The 20505-nt window shown below is 43.4% G+C and overlaps 1 protein-coding gene across 6 annotated transcripts in view; it reads left to right on the forward strand.

The window, feature by feature from the left end:
* TPST1 (tyrosylprotein sulfotransferase 1) overlaps positions 1-20505 on the forward strand; it is a 93554-nt gene that overhangs the window by 12587 nt on the left and 60462 nt on the right. For all 6 annotated transcript variants that reach the window (XR_014022543.1, XR_014022544.1, XM_081298388.1 and 3 more), the window contains one exon: positions 16973-17918. Coding sequence is in view for 4 of the 6 variants with exons in the window: in XM_081298388.1 (XP_081154514.1) it covers positions 17074-17918 (845 nt within the window). In the remaining 2 variants the exon portion in view is untranslated. The remainder of the gene's footprint in view (positions 1-16972; positions 17919-20505) is intronic.

A 20505-nucleotide genomic window follows, 5' to 3' on the forward strand; every position in this document is an offset into this window, starting at 1 on the left:
TTGTTCGAGGTGCTGAGGATTGAACCCAGTGCCTCACACATGCGAGGTGAGCGCTCTACCCTGAGCCCCAGCCCCAGCCCCAGCCCCTGTTACACTGTTTTCTTTGCTCAAAACACTGCCCCTGTGGTGGAACTACTTGCTCACTCTCATAGACTCATTCTGATCTGTGGCCGTGCCCCTTCCTGGAGACCCCCCTGTGTCTTTGTGCATCCCTGTTGTTTGACCTTGTTATTCCATCATGGCATGTGTACATAGCATGTTTTCTCTCCCTACTGGTTTTTTGAAGTCAGATGATGAATCATACTTGTCTACATGCTCGGTAAGTGCTCAACTGAAATGTGGAGTAAGGCTACATAGGAGAACATTCCACACTCATTTACTGTTGCCAGGGATTTCACTCAGTTCATTATTGAACCGAAGGAAGTTTCCACCTTAGAAAAGTTAAATGACAATATATGATTATATGCTAAATCCTCAGTAATGTGCAAGAAGATAAAATAGTAAGGCAATTAGATTTTTCCCATAGAAATTACTATAGAGTGGTTTCTTTTTTTTTTCTTTTAGTTGTACACGGACATGTATCTTTATTTTTTTATTTTTTAATGTGGTGCAGAGAATCGAACCCAGTGCCTCACACGTGCTAGGCAAGTGACCTACCACTGAGCCCCAGCCCTAGCCCCCTATAATAGTGGTTTCTGATGAAAGACTTCCTGTCCAGTTTTTTAATAGAAAAGGTCATAGAAGTTAAGCTATGAGTAATTTTGGGTCAGAGGTTTAATCTCCCACAACAGAGTAGGAACCTCTTTACCTAGGAGTGAGTGGGCTCCAGTGAAACCACACTGATAAAAACACAAATTACAGAGCCACTTGTCTTCCACTTAGACCTTTATCTCTTTTTCTTTTTTGGTACCAGGGATTGAACTCAGGGGCACATGGCCACCAAGCCACATCCCCAGCCCTATTTCTATTTATTTATTTATTTTTAATATTTTCTTTTTAGTTGTAGTTAGACACAATACATTTATTTATTTACTTATTTGGTGCTAGGGATGGAGTCCAGCGCCTCACATGTGCTAGGCAAGTGCTCTACCACTGAGCCACAACCCCAGCCCCCCCAGCCCTATTTTGTAAATACAAAAATTTAGAGATAGGGTCTCAGTGAGTTGCTTAGAGCCTCACTTTACTGAGGCTGACTATGAACTCACGGTCCTCCTGCCTCAGCCTCTGGGATTACAGGCAAAGGCCACCATGCCCAGCTAGTCTCTCTCTTTTTTTAAACTTATTTATTTTTTCAATTTTTACTTTTTAGTGGTGCTGGGGATCGAACCCAGGGCCTTGTGCTTGTGAGGCAAGCACTACCAACTGAGCTACATCCCCAGACTAGACCTTTATCTCTTAAGACCAGATCTCGCCCTCATTCTTGGTCTTATCCACATGAAGTGGTCAGAGACTTGCAGAAAGTATGCAGATATGCATGCTGCTTATTTATGGGAGTAAATCATTCTAATTAGGTGGTTATTGTAGAGAAAATATTGTTCAAAAGCTGACATTTTTAATCCATATGCTAATAGTAGGTAGTCTCAAGTTTACCTCATTTGTACCCTAAGTGTTAACACACCTGGCTTTACGTTCACCCCAAGCCTGATCTGGGGATCATCACTGTGTAGAGTCAGACATGGGCTCCTGCAGGGCCAATAATTTCCTGAGAATCAAACCAGTAAGCAAGTTGTTTATCCTCTTTGAGTTGTTTATCGCCTTTTCCTCATAGGTAAAGTTACTGTAGGACAGAAGGGCTCTTTTACTTTTGTTTCTTACAGCAAGCCTAAGTGATTGCAAAAAAAATAAGATTCTAATTCATTTATCATTGGACATCTGAATTGGTAGAGGCAGATGAAATTGACTGATAGAGTGCATTACAAGAATCATTTAAAGGTTCCCACTTTTAATCCAGAGGTCACAATTTACTGGAAAAAACAGGTAAATTAACCATAAAATGTAAGAAGTAGCATGAAGCTGGGCATGATAGTGCACACCTGTAATCCCAGTGACTTGGGAGACTGAGGAAGGAGGATCTCAAGTTTAAGGCAACATAGTGAAACCCTGTCTCGAAATAAAAAAAAGGGGTTGGGGATGTAGCTCAGTGTAAAGCACTCCTGGGTTCAATCCCTAGTTACCCCCCCCCCAAAAAAAGGAAAAACTATAAATGAAGAGGATTGAAGAGGGGTGAGTGGAGTGAAGGGAGGGGAGTGGAGCGAGGGCTGCCGACTGGATGGAGCGGGTTGTGTTCCGTGCTTTTGTGATTATATATCCTGGTGTTGTACATTCCTGAAAAGGAAAAAAGACTCCTGTGTCATATGGGGGGGAGAGGTGTTAGCAGGGCTTCCCAGAAGTGGTGGCAGAGATGGCAGAGGTGCAGTGAGTGTGGAGGTGCAGGCAGGTCAGGGAAGCTTCAGGTTGGTGTGGGAGCATCAGGTGAGAGTGGGAGGAAGAGGCTGGATCCTGAAGGGTCTTACAGGTTAGAGTGAGGATTTTTTGTTGTTTTTTCTGGGAGAAGTAGGAAGCTATTGAAGGCTTTTAAGCAGGGAGATGGCCAAATTTATTTGCATTTTTGAAAGATCATAAATGAACTCAGATCACTTCTGAAACAGGGAAGTCAAATTCAGTTAGGGAGAGCAGTTGGGAGTCACTTTTTGAGAAGGCAGGAAGGTAAGGTTTAATGCCATACTGGTAGGGAAAGCGGGGAGGACTGAGGAGGCAGCGGGAGTGCAGCACTTCTAGTTGACTGTGCAGAGGGTTCAGGCTCTTAGCTTGGGAATTCAAGAGGAAGTTGTTCATTGACAGTGGAGGAAAGAGAAGAGCAGGAGAGACTTTGTAGGAAGGGATCTGCATTGTAGGGTTGGTTGAGGTTGACTTACCATAGAACTTGCAGGTAGAGTTGTTCCTTTGCCTCTGGTCAGGTCTGAGATTTGGGATAAGCAGTCTTGATTGCTGATGGATTTGAGGGTGGTCAGACAAGAGGGAGGTTGGCTGTAGATAAAGCAGGGTACAGTAGGTGTGTGGTGAGGGAATGTGGTACCATAAATAATCTTTTGTCACTGTTTTGTGGTATTTGCTTTTGAAGCATTGTGACTTTATATACATAATTGCATGTTTTTCTGGATTTTGTATTTTTTTCACTGATTACTATTAGCATCTCCACAGTTAAAATATTTTTGTAAAAACCTTATTATCTTTTGGACTTTTTTTCAAATACTTAGAGAAACTATTTCTCCCTGCTATGAATTTTATGATTATTTTGTTGATTCAAAACAAATTCTGTTGGGATAATGATTGGAATTGCAAAATGGTTTCATTGCTTCCAGATTACTTTGCTTCTGCTTACTTTTGTAGTTCCTTGTTTCATTTTCAGTATTTATTTGTTGAGCATTTGCTTTGTTTCAGATGACTGTGTACGTATTTCAGGGAAGTTTAGGAAAAGGTTTCGCTGGTTATTCATCTGTAATTTCCTTGCTTTTTATTTTATCCAGAATGCAGATATCCACTGCATAGGTGAGGAAAGGGTTTTAATTGGTGCTTTAAAGGGTCTTGTAGTCTGTGGAGTAAACTAGTAAGGTGGGTGAATCTGCCACGAAGATATTGTTACCAAGTGACTGTAGGTTACAGAAGAGGGAGCAACTGACAGGGGCGAAAGGGAAGGCGGGGCAGGGGGCAGGAAGAGGGAGTAGGACTGGAGCCCTGGGGAGACATGTGTGGAGGGGAGAAGGGGTGTGGCACAGGAGCAGCAGAGGCGGGCCAGGCGCCTGGTGTGGGTGCAGTGGTCCTGAAGAGGGCAGGCCACTTGTGCAAGTGCTGGGTGACCAGGAGAAGGAGAAGGAGCCATAGCTCCATCCTTTACAGGTCCTTCTCATGTGACCCACATCATTGTCATGCAGTGAAAAGGGACTTGCAGGTTTTCCTTTTCCTTTTGTAACCTCCCCTAGACTGTCTTCTTCCTCTCATGATTTATGTTCTAATTACTTATAAAAGAGTTTGATTATCATCTCACCTATTTTATGGGTGCAAGAACTATATTTGTCAGCTTTTTGTCACTGTGACAAATACCTGAGAAAAACAACTTTTTAAAGGAGGAAAGAATTATTTTGGTTCATGAGATTTTAGTCCATGGTCATTTGGCTTCAGAGCAGAATCATCACGGTGAAAGGGTGACAGAGGAACGCTGTTCAGTTCAGGCATCTGGGGAGCAGAGGGTCAGCGAGGGGCCGGCAACAAGAAATACCCTTCCAGTGCACACTCCCAGTGACCTGCTTCTTCCAGCCATGTCCCACCTCAAGCAGTTTCCACCCCCGCCCCTGTAGTTCCTCAGCTGTCAGTGGATTAATCCATTGGTGGGGTCCAAGCTCTCATGATCAGTCACTTTCCGAAGGCCCCACCTCTGAACATGCTGCCCTGAGACCAAGCCTTCACACAGGAGACCTGGAGGACAGTCCAGATCCAGCTGTAGCAAGGATGCTGCTCGGCACTTTATGTAGTGTGCCTGTGACTAAGAAAAATCTGCATCCAGCCCAGAACTCAGGTCTTACTCTAGTAGGTTTCTTTTAAGTTAATTCAATGCCATCTTTTTTCCCTTTTCTAGTTGCTTTTGATTCTCAAAGGAAGTTGGTAGAGAAGTGGCATAAACTTGAGTTACTGAAGGAGATTATAATTCGAGTAGTTAGTGTTCTTTGTATTCTCTGTCATGGGCAGTTTAAAACAAATGATAAATGTGAGCTTGGAGAATCTACAAGAGGAACAGTGTGGCCAACCATGATCTTATTTACAGGCTTAGGAAGGTTAGAACTTAGTAACTTAAACGTCTTGTTTTGTTGTATTTTAACTATTTATTATGAAAAAATTCAAATGTTTCCACAAACAGATGGTGCTGTTGAGCGCTTCAGCTTTTGTCATCTAGCTTCCAAGTTGACTCGGCAGTCTCGTCTCACAGAACCTCCCCCTCACTCCTGCCCTCTGATCATGTTGAAGCAATCCAGATATTATTTCATTTAACTTGAACTTCTAAAACTCTTATATTGAGTTCATCCTGTGCCCTATTTGTTTCCTAGACATTAGGTCCCCCTAGAAGTAGCATTCCACCAGGTCTTCCTTGCCCAGTGAAGTTTATTGACGGGTTCTTTTCCTCTAGGAAGATGGTCCAGATGACTTTCAGAGAGTGTCAGTGTGTAGATCGTGTTCTTCTTGCCATTTACCACTTCTCGGCAGTGGCTCCAGCCCCAGCCCCAGCCCCTAGAGTGCTGGGGAAAAGTGCCCCGTGTTGGTGCTGTGATCCTGAGCAGACTATGGAGAGACCTTGCAATATGGGTTCATTTGTCTCAGGTTTGGTGTCTGCTGAATGGCATAGTTGTCACTCCAAATTAACCTGTGGGTACTCACGGGCAGGCTCAGTTGTGATGCAGTTATTTTTACTTTTATTTAGAAGCTAGAAGTAGATGGTCAAACCAGCAACAGACTGGACTTTAGACAAAGCCAAAGCTGATGCCATATTGATTGGCATCATGAATAGGCACAAGAAGCTCATGATTGCTGTGGGAAATAGCTAATCATCAACCAGGAAAGAATGGCTGTGGGCCACTGCATTTTGTAATTTGTCTTTTTTGGGGACATTTCCCCAGCATCTTTTTGTACCTGGAATAGGCAGCCAGTAGGGTGAAGTAAGTGTGCTCATGAGTCCATGTGTCTGGGCCAAGATGTATAGGGGGTATTGGGTCTTGCTGACCACTGACCTCTGTATCCCTGTATTTGTTTACCAATGCTAGTGTTTTCTCTCTCTCTCTCTCTCCCTCCCTCTCTCCCTCTCTCCTTCTCTCTCCCTCCCTCCTTCTCTCTCCCTCCCTCTTCCCCCTCCCCCCCTCCCTCCCTCCTCATTACTGGGGATTGATCCCAAGGGTGAGCTATTCCCAGCCCTTTTTATTTTTTACTTTTTATTTTAGGATAGGATCTTGCAAAGTTGCCCCTGGCCTCAAATGTATGATCCTCCTATCTCAGCTTCCTCAATAGCTGCAATTACAAGTTTGTACCACCACACCTGGCCCAATGGTATTTTACAGATGCAATCTACTTTATAAAAATTATAAAGATTGGGGGGCTGGGGTTGTAGCTTAGTGGTAGAGTGCTCGCCTAACATGCTGGGGCACTGAGTTCGATCCTCAGTACCACATAAAGCAAAATATAGACATTGTGTCCACCTATAACTAAAAAGTAAATTTTTTTTTTTTTTAAATTACAAAGACCGGGATCTGGAGGTGTAATTCAGTAGTGGAGTTCTTGCTTAGTATTTGTGAGACCTTGGGTTCAGTCTCCAGTACTGCAGTGAATAAATGAATAGAAAAAGGAAAATATTTGTAATGATCTAAGTATAGAAATATAATGTCAGCACTCTCCTCTAAAGCATTGTTTTTGGGTGTCTATTTCATGTGGCCTCCTGGGAAAGAGCAGTCCTATTAATAGTGATTTCTCAGATTGTTTATTATGATTTCAAATCCTTTTTCTTTTCCCTAAAAATAGACATGAAACCAAACATTCTGTTCTTCTCTAGCTCAGCCTCAGCTCTGTGAATATTCCAGGAGGGAAACAATTGGTACTGCTTGTCTGGAAATACAGTGAGAGACACTTACATGCACACAGTGGTTAAAGGTTTGACTTTCTTCTTGAATCAAAGGGCTTCTTAAATCATGGACGTGGTGGTGCGTGGCTATAATCCCAGTGACTCAAGAGGTTATTGTAGGCCAGCCTTAGCAACTTAGACTCTGTCTCAAAATAAAAATTATAGGGGGTTGGACGTGGCTCTGTGCATGCCTAGTGTTTGTGAGAACCTGGGTTCAATCCTTAGTACTGCTCAAAGGAAAAGGAAAAAAAGCTGCTTTTCAAGAGTCTGAGAAGAGCCAGTAGGACAGTGTGAGCAGCTCTGCAGTGTCACCTGGAGGGAGAAGCTTTGCAGCCCCGTTGGCACTGCTGCCTCTAGGAGCTCGGTGTGCACACTGCTGGTGTCTGCTCATCGTGCCTGGTGGAGGTAGACCAAGTTTCTGTGTTTCAGGCACCTAGACCCGTCATGGCCTGCGTCCCATCTGTAGGACAGAGTCACCTACGTGGCATGTTTATTGCTCAAGTTAGGTTTTTATGCATTGATTGGAGTAAGTAAAATACATGAAATAAAATAAAAAGTGACCTTTGACAAACAGGTAAGGTTTAGAAAAGAGGTGAGGGAAAACTTGTTGGGTCTCAGCTTGTACATCTGTAAATGAGAGCACTGACCCTGGATGACGCGAGGCCTCTTTTAGCACTGGTGCCACATGCTTCTGTGATTCTCCAAGTCCAAGAATCATCCAAAGCAAGACAATCAGGCTCCATGAACTTAGTGTAAGTAACGGGAGTGTTTTGGGGAAAGCAGAGTCCTCTTCTGTTCCTTTTCGGTATCCCTTACAAAGCCTTTTGAAATGGATATAGAACACACCCCCTAATATTATAGGGGAGACAGTATTTGTTTAATTAATGCCACAGAAATAAAGACTTGATTGTGTCACTTGACAACTGCACGTGGGCTGGAAACATGACAGGATTTTCTTTTCCCTATATTATTCCTTAGAAACAATGGAATTGCCCTCATCTGAACCCTATGAAAACTTCCAAGGTTAGGAGTGCATCCTCAGTTACTTCACTGTGAACAAGAAACTGCCAGCTTGGGTGATGACCTATCAACCTGATCTCAGTCAGTCCTGCTTTGTAGATGCCTATAGATAGGTAGATAGGGATTTCTTACTCCCTTCCTCCCTCCCTCCCTCCCATCCTTCCTTTCTTTCCCATACTGAGTACTCGGTCATATCCCAGGCCCTAGGGATTTCTTGACAGGTGGAGAAACAACACAGATTTAGTGTTGCATGTCTTTAAATAAATAATCCTTTTAAAGACTATTTTCAAGAAAGAGCCCCCCACCCCAGGCTTTGAGCTGATGACTGACATAATCCTTATGTTTTAAAGGGATCCCTCTGGCTTGGAGTTGAGAATAGGCTGTAAGGGATAGGAGTAGAGTGGAGGATACCTGTTGGTGGTCCTGGTGGAAGACACCAAATTCTGATGTATTTTGAAGGCAAAACCAATAAGCATTTTTTTTGGGGGGGGGGTGTCAGATTTGGATGAGGAAGATGACTCAAATATGTATTGAGTGCTTTAAAATCTCTATATTCCCACCCTCCTTGACCCAGCAGTTCCTTTTCTAAAATTTTAAGAAAATAATTGTGTATGAAAGTTCTTTGTATATACAAGAATATTTATCAAAGTATAATTTAGAGTAATGCATTCTTTTTTCAGTTTTGATGTTTTAAAGAAAATGTCCATTGATTTTTAATCCATAATCCCTCCAGTGCCTTTAGGACTTGAGAAAATTTCCATTCTGCTTCTTTGCTTTGCTTGTTGTTTCTATCTCATCAACTTTCTCCATGGCCTTCACTGTTCACTTAAAAATATATATATATATGATTATTAACCCATATTAGTTGTACAAGTTACCAGGTCTCATCGTGACATTTCCACACACTCATATGTCATCCTGCCTCCCTGCTATCCTTGCTCTTCTCTTAGTGCCCTTTTCCTGGTAGGTCCTCTAGTACTTCCTGATTATCTTTTAAAAATTATTTTAAGTTCAAGATTCCACAAATGAGAGAAAATGTGATATTTGTTCATGTCTGGCTTATTTTACTGACACGATGATCCCTAGTCCCATCCATGAGATGACATGATTTTATTTTTTATGGCTGAGTAATGCTCCATTGTGTATATAATATGTACAATATATATACACACACATATATCTTTTAATCCATCTGTTTGACACGTATTGTTACCAAACCCACATTTGGAGGCTTATCCCATAAAAAACCCCATGTCTGAGATTCGAGTGTTGGGGAGAAAGAAAGGCTTTTTTCAGTGGTCGAAGAATAGAGAGCAACTTTCTTGCAAACCAGCTTGTCCACTCCAGTGGGTTGAGGGGTACAGATAAAGAGAAGAGCTATGTGGAAGAGAGAGGTATAGAAAAGGAACATCCCTGTCTCTTCTGGGAAGCTCCTCCCAGGACTTGGGTGCCATCGCTTTTCACTCCTCTCTGGTCTAGTGCCTCCACTCATGGTGCCTCAGAGGAGGGAGGCATGGTTAGCCTTAAGGGAGGGGTGGGGGAGATCATGCCAGTCCAGGTCAAGCTATCCGTATATTATAGTTGTAGACAAAACGTTTCTCAAGCATGCAAAGCTGAGTAGAATCTGACCCTGAAGTTAATACAACAAAGAAGACACAACATGAAGACAGGGATATCAAGCCTTTCCTCTCATTCTGGTCACTCATGGGACATTGCAGGCCCAAGTGAAGAGTTGGGGTTTTCAGCAAAATTGACATTCAGGTCCCTGAAACCTGGACAACTGCTGTCAACATAACCCACACATCAGAGGTGTTACCTGTAGCAAAGCTAGTGGGAAGCTGCTGATCTGTTGCCCAGCTCTGTGGTCACTGCTTTGTAAGTCAGTTAAGAACAGGTGATGCTGGAAGGTTTGCTTGGTGTTTCTGGGCCATAATTCCCCCCTTGTCTTTGTTTATTGCTCCTCCTGAGGGGGTAAGGTCTATTAGAGGTGGTTTAGGAGGCCACCGTGGACCCCACTGGTTTTGGCTGGTCTGTCCTAAGGGGCTGTTAGTCTTTAAACCCTCTGTCCTTGGGGATGAGCAGAATTAGAGGTTATTCAGGCAAGTTCAGTGAGGTGATATGGCAGTGACGTTGGTTAATGAGTTCCCCTTTTTTTCCTTTTGCTTCTCCTTTTTAGGGGGTGCTGATGGGCAAAAGTCCATTTATCCTCTATAACTTCTTCCAGCTGAATTTGGGTATAATTAAGGGGCCTGATAGAGCAGTGAAATGTCCCTCTTGTTAACTTAAGTAGGTCTAGTTAGTGCCTAGTTGTAGGCCTGTTTATAACCTGGAGTGACTACCATTTGTGATTTCGTGGCTTTCAATCTTCAGCTACAGATGAAACCAGACAGTTGAGAATGCATGGCCAAAAAAGTAGGGTAGCTGTCCAGGGGCCCCGGAGACAGAAACCAGGCGATGTCTGGCACCATGTTCTGAACATCCTGGGCCAAGCTGTCTGTAAGAGCCTGTGTTTCCCCAGTATCACAGGAGTTTACATAAAACAGTAGGATGTGTTGGATGTCCGTCCTGCTGCCTGGCAGTCCAAACAGATGTTAAGTATCACCTTACGCCAGGTACTTAAGCCTAAAAGTAAAAGAACCATGTGAACTGTGAGAACACAAGGGAAGTCAAGCCAGAGAGTATCCAATTGGACCCCTTGTTTAGGGGCTCCTTTCTCTTCTAAGTGGTTCCACAGGCATGGACCACTGGAGAAAATCATACCTGGGCTCAGTGGAGCAGTCATTTTCTTGTCTTGACCTGAATAGAGATCCCTTTTCAGAGCTGTGAACTCTGTCTTCACTGTGGAGGTGCCTAATGTTAAAAGGCTTCTGTTTTTCATCTCCTTTTTTCCTGGGTTACCATCACATACTCAGATTTGTGTTGTTCTTGGTCCATAAAACTATTTCCATATGTGTACATCCCAAGGTCTGAATTTTCCAGTAGCAGGTCTGTTAGATGAGACTCAGACAAACAGTTCTGGCAGAGCCTTTTGTGATGGTTCTTATCAGGCTCCTTTCATTACCTCCTGGCTTTATATACCTTTTGGTGGGACTGACCCAAGCGACTCCCTCTTGATTCTGATCTTTTATATTCCCTCTTGTCTTTGTGAGAGTTTCCCTGAAGACAATGCTAATCCTGTTTGTCCCTTGTTGTCCCATTTGTTGGTCTAATCTGGTCCCATGTTAGGGGACAGTGATTGACAATTGGGAGTCAGTGTCACAACCCTTTTAGCTACATTTGAACAGCAGAGTTGAGGAGGAGTGGCTTGTAGGCCAAGCTTGCCTGGATTCCATTAAGTTTAATTTTATTCTTGTAGGCAATGGCTTCCATTTCATACCACTGGGAAAGATGATTTTGTTAGAAGAGGTACTTCTGCATAATTTTTAAAAGACACTAGTTACAGAGTTTTAAAGGAAAACATAAAACAGAACCAATAAGAACAAAACAAATTCAGTTGTGTAGTGGTTTTGAACCAATTTTTAACTGAAGAGAATCAAAGGAAAACCAATTTGTATAGTAATTTAAATTTTTATCAGAAAGCTGTATTTAAGAGTACTTGTTAGAGGCTGTTCCATGAATCTGGTAAATGCTTTAGAGAAGAATCAAAACTGGGTGATAGGGCTGGGGCTGTAGCTCAGTGGTAGAGTGTTTGTCTCACATTTGTGAGGCACTGGGTTCCATCCTTGGCACCACATAAAAATAAACGAATAAATAAAGATATTGTGTCCATCTATATTTTAAAAAACTAACTGGGTGATACAGAGTTGGAAAAGTTGTGGCTACAATTTTGACCAGCGCTTAGCAATTGACAAGACAGTTCAGTTATTTCATGCACAGCATTTTAAGATTACAATCATGACTAATGTCAGGACCATCAGACTTCTAAAGATTATATAATAAGGGCTGGGGGTATAGCTCAGAGGCAAAGCGCTTGCCTTGCACGTGTGAGGCACTGGGTTCGAGCCTCAGCATCACATAAAAATAAACAAATATAATAAAGATATGCTGTCCATCTACAACTGCAAAAAAAACTTAAAAAAGATTATATAAGAGCTTTAGAATATTGACATAAAATTAATACCATATATCACATATATTGTAAAATAATAGATGTGCTTCAGAGTTATAAACCATATTTAGCCAGAGTTTAAAGTGACAATTCAGAAGATTAAAAAACAGATGTTCAAATAAACCTTAATTCTTTTAAGTTTTCAGTTTTCCTAGCAATCAGAAACCTAATAAAGACCGGGGGCGGGGGGGGCATCCATAGTTATCTTGATAAAAAAACAAATTTTGTTTCCTAGGCCAGTTCTTGTAAAATTTTACTAAGAGCAGCTCAAAACTTAAGAAAACTTATTGCTTTAAACATAGGGATTTTTATGAGAGCTTGATAGTTATGCACAATAGTTGGCAAACTCACACGCGCCTGGAATTTGGTTGTAGCTCTTGATTCTCCTTTCCCCTCATCTTTTCACCCTTCCCCATTCTTCTTCCTCCTCTCTGCCAGGTTTCCTTTTTTTACATTTGCCTGGTCCTTTTTACTTATGCCAAAGGTGACATTCCCTGTGGTACATTTACATATGCACATAACGTGATTTTTAAAATACATCTGAGTGGCTTCCTCTTCCTGTATCTTCACTCTGCTTCTAGATCTCCTTCTGCATTACGATCTTTCCATTATGATACCCTCTTCTTCCCTTCCCCTTTCTTTTATTTTACTCTAGCTTCTGCATATAACGGAAAACCTTCGATCTTTGAATTTCTGAGTTTGGCTGTTTTCACTTAGAATGATGTTCTCTACTTAGTGTCAGATGCCATGATTTGATTCTTCTTTATTACTGAGTAAAATTCCATTGTGTATGTATGCCACAGTTTCATCTATTGGTGAACACCTGGGTTGATTCCGTAATTTAGCTACTGTGAATTGTGCTCCTGTAAACATTGAGGTGGCTGAATTGCTATATGATGCTGATTTTAAGTCTTTTGGGGAAAAAAACCTAAGGAGTAGGGTAATTGGTTCATGTGGTGGTTCCATCCCTAGTTTTTTGAGGAATCTCCATACTACTTTCCGTTGTGTGGTTAAACTAGTCTTTAGTCCCACCAGTAAAGTTCAAGTGCACCTTTTCCCCCACATCCTTACCAGCATTTATTTTTTGCTTCGTTTCCTTCCTTAAATTTGCATTTTGAAACAGATTCATACAAAATTTCTGAATTTGTGCTCTCCTTTAGCTTTCCCACCCCGTTCAGCCTGCGAGTCTCAGTCTCAGTGCCACCTTAAGAAGACTTTCCTATTGATTGATCACTTTTTAAAAAAAAAATTTTTTTAGATGTATGGACCTTTATTTTATTCATTTATTTATATATGGTGCTGAGAATCGAACCCAGTGCCTCACACAGGCTAGGCAAGCGCGCAACCATTGAGCCACCGCCTCAGCCCCTTGATTGATCACTTTTGAAAAATAGATATGTATGCTCTGTGTGTGTGTGTGTGTGTGCCATGTATATGTGTGCTGTGTGTGCGTGAGTGTGTGTGTGCATCTGCGTGCCGTGTGTGCGTATGTGCATGTGTGTACATCTGCGTATGTGCGTGCATGCATGTGCAGTGTGTGTGCCATGTGCATGAGTGGGTGCATGTGCATGTATGCATGTGCTGTGTGCGTGCGTGTCTGCCGTGTGCGTGCATGTGTGTGTGTGAGAGAGAGAGAATCAGAAGAGGAGGGACAGCTTGGTCCTTGTTTTCTGTTTGGGAGCCTGCATAATTATTTCCTACACACTTAAACTTGGTAGGATAGGTCTCGATGGGGTTTGTTGTCGTTTGTTTTGCTTGAAATGTAGACCCTTCCTTGCCTCTAGAGACAGTTGTCTTTTTGTAGTTCAGGAAGGTTTTATTTTTGAACTTGTAATGTAGTTTTAGTTTCTTCAACCAAAATGTTATTATTATAGTGTTGAATTTTAATTCTCTTTTTTGTGTATTATCTCTCTCTTTTTTTTTTTTTGCCATTCTCTTTTCTTCCCACATATTTCGTTTTAAATTGAACACTGGGAAAGCACTTTAATTGTATTTCCATGTCATGGAAGTTTTGTGTGTAGACATTTCAGTGCTTATCTTAATTAATGCTTCCTCCTTTGCAGTTTTTTCTTAATTAAGCCAGTCTTTTAATCTCCACCTATTTGTGGTTCTTTGTTGAAGCTTTATGCTTGGCACAATAATATGTGCATGGACATCTCTCAGATGGTTTGAATACTTGCATAAACAAAAACCAGATCTTGGTTGATGTGTGCTACTGAGAGTGTTAAAATGTTTTTCTATTAATGTGTTCTTTTTTTAAAAGACAGCTATATTGAGATGCAGGTTTATATATCACAAAACTCATCCATTGTGAGAGTACAGTTCCATGATTTTTAGGTTTCATAGCGTTGTGTAACTGTGATAATATCCTGCTTTTAGAATATTCCAGTTCTTACAAAGTGTCCCTTTGTGCCTGTTTGCAGTTAAGTCCTTGCTTCTGCACTCTGTCTGTAAATCTGCCTCGTGTGGATGTTTGTATAGATGCATGCAAAGTTACTGCTCATGTACACACAGATACAGTTTTTGCAGTTGTTTATATGTAAACAGCTGTTAAGTAAGGTATGTAATGGACACACACACATACACACACTGTGTGATTGCTTTCATCTCCGTGTGTGGCTTTCTGGGGTCGCCTGCTTTCCATGTGGCTCCGTGGGCTTGAACCAATTTATTGAACATTTGCTGAAAATTTATAATGCTGTGAGGCTAAAAAAATACTATCACGAAATATTTCCCCCAAGCACTGTGATGAATCCAACAGCACTGGATTCCAAATTAAATTGTTAAAACTGTGACACTGGTGTGGGGTCCAGAAGCTGCATTTTAAAGAATTATATTACTTTAAATTTTTTTTGTTGTTGCCAATGGACCATTATTTATTTATTTGTATTTATGTGGTGCTGAGGATCAAACCCAGTGCTTCACACATGCTAGGCAAGTGCTCTGCCACTGAGCCACAACCCCACCCCAGAAGCTGCAGTTTTTAAAGGAAATAAGAATGGACGTGGACCCGAGCGTCTCCAGCAGCCAGGCTTTGGTCCCCTGTCAGTAGCAGCGTGTGGGGCAGGAGCAGCCATGCACATGGCCCTGGTTTGTGCTTCGGCAACGTCCTTTCATGTCTCCCTTGATGTCCACACGCAGGCTTGGGTTGACCCACCTGCCCTGACCGTGGCTGAGCCTCAGCCTGCCACAGTGCCACCCTCTTGCTCACCAACCACCTGGTCCACCACTTATGTGACGGTGCACCTGAGCATGTGTGTTACTTACCACTCCGAATGCGGCACCCACTCCAGCAGTAAAGCGGCCACTCCTCCTGGCTTGCCTTGCCTGCCCTGCCCTGCAGAGCCTCTGTGTCTACTGAGCAGCAAGGAGCTTTACCCAGCATTCTCAGTTCAAACATAAATGTTTTTTAGGTTGTTGTACCCTTTGATTGATTTCCAGAGCACCAAATATTTTGTTTTTTGTTTGTGGGGATTTTTTTTGTTTTTGTTTTGTTTCTGGATAAGTCTCATCCAGCTTTTCCCTTGGTTTGGGTAGAAGAATTGCTGGAAGTGCTCCCCTCAGAGTGTATTCTTTTTCTAGTATAGTCATTTCCCCAGTTACACTTACTGTATTAGTCAGGGTCAGAGAAGCAGAACTAAGAGAATCTGTGGGGGGATGCAGACACGGACAGAATAGATGGTTTTTTGTTTGTTTTAGGTATTTTGTTTTTATTTATAGGTGGGCACAATATCTTTATTTTATTTTTGTGTGGTGCTGAGGATTGAACCCAGTACCTCATGCATGATAGGCAAGTGCTCTACCTCTGTGCCACATCCCCAGCCCAGAAGAGATGGATTTTAAGGAATCGGCTGATGCTGTCATGGGGCTGGCAGGTCTGCAATCCACAGGGCAGTCTGATAGGTATAGCAGTCTGGAAGCTCCGGCAGTGGTTCTGTGCTGTTTTGGGATTTTCTACTTTTTTGGAAAAATTTGTCTCTTAAAGCCTTTAACAGTTAAGGCCCTCCTGTGTTGTGGAGAGTGACCTACTTGACTCAGAATCTGTCAATTTAAATGTTAGTCACATCTGAAAATTCTTCCAACAACATTTGTGTTGGTGTTTGACCAAACAGATGCTCACCGTGGCCTGGCCAGGTTGACACGTGGAACTAACATCATGCTGTCCTCTGAAGATGCAGGTCCTTGTCTTAGTGCGAGTGTGGTCTGATTGCTGTCTGCTTCTCAGGGTGGACCCTTGCTCCCACTGGACCGGCAGTTCCAGCTGTTTACATATTTGACCACGAGGCACCTGCAGCTTTGGAGTGCCCTTCGTCCAAACCTCCCCTCTTCCTCCCGGGCTCAGTCACAGGCCTGTGTGCCAGCAAGCATGTGAACACTAGCTCTCCTCAAGGGGTTGTGTCCTGTCAAGCCCTCGGGCTCTGCCTGCAGTTCCTCAGCCTGCACAGCCTTTTCAGTTGGCCTATGTGCCCCTTTTCCTATTGCTGCCTTATCCCTCTGCATTTCTTTGAGTGCTGATCACATTTTATTGTCACTGTTTGCGTATCTGTTTGAAGACTTTGTCTTCTGAGAGCAAAGCTCCTACACTGCCCTCCTTCTCACGGTCTGTCCTGGTCAGACATGAACTTCTGGTTTTCATTGCCTGAATGAACACTGAATCTCTGCTGAGGATTTGGAAGCTACATTCATACTTCTTTTGTAGTAGTTTCTCATCATACTGGAATGTGGAGATGGTGATTATTTGGGGATGAAGCAAACCTGAGTGCAGGTGGTCAGCCTTGGATCAGATGCCAGGCATGCTTGGGTGTCTTCAATACTTGCTTGACTCCTTGGTGCAGACGCTTTTATTTTTTCTCCCATCTGATGCCTGCTATGTAGGCGTTCTGAAGCAGAATTTACTGCTGGCATGTCAGACCTGTTCCATTAAGAAAAGCTGTTTCTGATAATTTATTTATTCACGCATGTTGTTTTGAGGATCAAAAAAGGGCCTCATGCATGCTGGGCAAGTGCTGGACCACTGAGTGAAGCCCAGCGAGGAGTTCCTGCTCACTTTTGTGTTTACTGTGTTCTGAGAATGCCAGGGCTGCTTCAGCTTCTTCACACCTAGAACTCAGTGGTTGGTAGCTGGAGACTGTTTGTAAACAATCAAATAATGTGATGATAAATAAACTTTTTCCTTGTTTTACCAGATATTAATCATCTTTCTGAAGTACAATCTCCATGGCCTGAACTTTTTTTGAAAATCATTTTGAGCAAAGTATTTGTTTAATAACAAGATAACCACATCAAGATGGTTGGAAAACTGAAGCAGAATTTACTCTTGGCGTGCCTGGTGATCAGTTCTGTGACAGTATTTTACTTGGGCCAGCATGCCATGGAATGCCACCACCGAATAGAGGAACGTAGCCAGCCAGCCAAATTGGAGAGCACAAAAGCCACTGTGCGAACCAGCCTGGACCCTAAAGCCAATAAAACCTTTGCCTATCACAAAGATATGCCTTTGATATTCATTGGTGGTGTGCCTCGGAGTGGGACCACACTCATGAGGGCCATGCTGGACGCACACCCTGACATTCGCTGTGGAGAGGAGACCAGGGTCATTCCTCGGATCCTGGCCCTGAAGCAGATGTGGTCGCGGTCCAGTAAAGAGAAGATCCGCTTGGACGAGGCTGGTGTCACTGATGAAGTGCTGGACTCTGCCATGCAAGCCTTCTTACTAGAAATCATCGTGAAGCATGGGGAGCCAGCCCCGTACTTATGTAACAAAGATCCCTTTGCCCTGAAATCCTTAACTTACCTTGCCAGGTTGTTCCCCAATGCCAAATTTCTCCTGATGGTTCGAGATGGCCGGGCATCAGTGCATTCAATGATTTCTCGGAAAGTTACTATAGCTGGGTTTGATCTGAACAGCTACAGGGACTGTTTGGCCAAGTGGAATCGTGCCATAGAGACGATGTACAACCAGTGCATGGAGGTCGGTTACAAAAAGTGCATGTTGGTTCACTACGAGCAGCTCGTCCTCCATCCTGAGCGGTGGATGAGGACCCTGTTGAAGTTTCTCCACGTCCCATGGAACTACTCAGTGCTGCACCATGAGGAGATGATCGGGAAGGCCGGGGGAGTGTCGCTGTCAAAGTGAGTCCAGGGCACACTTTTCCTTCTCACCCTGTGTCCCCCTGATGAGTTTGTGGGTGTGTGTGCACGGATGTGGGAGTGCGCATGTGTGCGTGTTTGTGTGTGCATATGTGCGTGTGTTTGTAGGAGGGTTGTGCACAGATGTGTGTGCATATGTGCATGTTTGTGGGTGTGTGCGTGTGTGGATGTGGGTGTGAGCATGTGTGGGGGGTGTGTGCATGTGAGTGTGTGCACATATGGGTGTGAGTGTGCGTAGGTGTGTGTGCGTGTGAGAGTATGTGCACATGTGGGTATGGGTTGCGCATGTGTGTGTGGGTGTGGGGTTACGTGTGGGTGTATGTGTGGGCGTGGATGTAGTTTTTTTATACATAAAGTTTAGACCTTTCTGGAATAGGGGTAGCTAGGATGCAGAGTTTTCTTTTCATTAGTTCTCTGTCGGCTTATTAGATACCCTTCTGTCCATGTAATCTCTGTGCGTTTATAGTATCTTGGTCCTTTGTGTCTGTGTGCTGGATGCCAACCAGCTAACAGGCAATGAAGGGCCTTTCCTCTGACCTCAGCCTCAGAGTCCGGGTTCAGTGTTACTGGCTTGTGACTTCTGACTTCCAGGTGTGCTTGTAAGTGTCAGTTTGGCTTCTGGGTAGAGTTAGGGTAATACAGGGAATGCACCTACCGTGTCAGCGGGCACTTAAGGAATGTCAAGCATTATAAAATTTTAGTTAAAGCAATAATGAAGGCACTATGACCTTTTACAGATAAGACAAGGTCATGGAAAGGTTAAGGGGATGTGCTCATATTGAGATGCAAAGCTGTCATTCAGAATGTGCCAGATCCACTGAGCTCTGCTGTTTTCTAGCACCTTGCCACAGGCAGCGCCCTGTCATCAGGCAGTGATCCCCTTCTGGCTGTTTCCAGGAGGCAAGAGCCGCCATGGTTGGAAAGCTTCATCCACACGGAGGTCCTTAGGGGCGAGCGCTTAGAACAGTGACTAAGCCTTTTGCTCAGTCTTGCACTCTGCCTCCTTTCCATGAAGGGGTGGCTGCAGTGGACCAGTTGGTGTGTGCCCTGAGCAGTAACTGTGTGCGGAGAATGAGGAGATAACAGTGGAAAGCACTGTTAAATTCAGGTGGTGCCTCCTTATTGAAGAGAATTTGGGTTAAATTTTATTTATTTATTTATTTTGGTCTTTTTTCATTTATCAAAGTAATGTATATCCCTGTAAAAAAGAGAAAGCAGTGTGCAGTGTGAGCCACTCCTTCCACTGAGCGCATCTCCTCACTTTCCCACGACTGTGACTTGTCTAGTAAGCACTGCCTTTCCATGCAGACCAACTCTGAGGAATGCCTGCCTGCCGGCGCCTCACTCTCAGTTACTGGTGGTTTACATATTATCAGCCATTACCATCACAGCAACTCTAGATCATTTGTATTGATTGAAAGAAAATTACAGTCCTAGTCACTGTCACTGCACTTTATTGTTCTTTCCAGATAATAATCTGTAGTTGATTTTTAATGACCTGTATTCCTAGGTAAGTACAGCTGGGGTTCTGCCTCTGGATTCAGCCAATCATGCATCAAAAGTATTTGCAAGAAATTGCACTGAAGATGTACACATGCAGCATGACAGCTGTCTATACAGCATTGGCCCTGTTGTAGGTCTCAAAAGTGATCTAGAGGTGATGTTAGCTATAAGGGAGGGTGTGAGCAGGTTGTGTGCAGATGCTGCTCCATTTGTGTGAGGCTCTTGAGCATCTACACAGTTTGCATCTACAGGGTTCTGGAGTCCGTCCCCTGCTGATACCAAGGGCTGTGGTGTGCCCTGGCCAGGAGACTGGTGCTAGTTCTGCTTGTCAGTGCAAAGAAGCTGACAACACCTCCAGACTCTCCTAGTGGGGACTGAAGAGATATGTGAAGTTAAATCCTGGGGATAGGAAGGGAGAGACCGTTCTGCATGTGTACCTGCTGTGCTTAAGGGACACAGATGGAGGCCATCCATAGAACCTTTAAGTCAATGAATTTCATCAGGGAACAAGCCTGGGCATCTAGTCTGTTGGTTGGAGACCCAGTCGAGCTCTGGGCTTTGTCACAGAACCTTGGCCACGTTGCAGGTGTCTGTGTGAGATGTTCAGTGTTCGGCTGGGTGAGCGCTTAGTTCATGTGCACGCCTATACTCACCACCCACACCAAGGAATAGGGAACCTCAGCAGCATCCAGGAGGCTGTGCCTACTCCTTCCTGTCAGTGCTCCTCCACCCAGAGCTGCCCTGTGCCACCCCAGTCTCCACAGGTTGTCTTGCTTGTTTTTAAACTTTATTTACATGCAGTTGTGCATATTTTTTGTGGTTGGCTTCTCTTATTCAGTGTTGTGTTTGAAATTCATTTATGCAGTTGTAATTAGCAGTGGTTGCTCCATTGTTATTCCTGTAAAGTGTGCCACAGTTGATCCGTTCTTCCATGGACAGACACTTTGAGTTGTTTCTGGTTTGGGGCCATTGTGGATAAAGTTGCCAAGAACGTACTTGTACGTTAGTTTTGTGGAACATGAGCATTCTTTTTGAGTGTATTTCTTTCTTTTTGAGTATATACCAA

Source organism: Spermophilus citellus, assembly GCF_964194105.1.
Source record: "Spermophilus citellus genome assembly, chromosome: 6".
Taxonomy (NCBI): domain Eukaryota; kingdom Metazoa; phylum Chordata; class Mammalia; order Rodentia; family Sciuridae; genus Spermophilus; species Spermophilus citellus.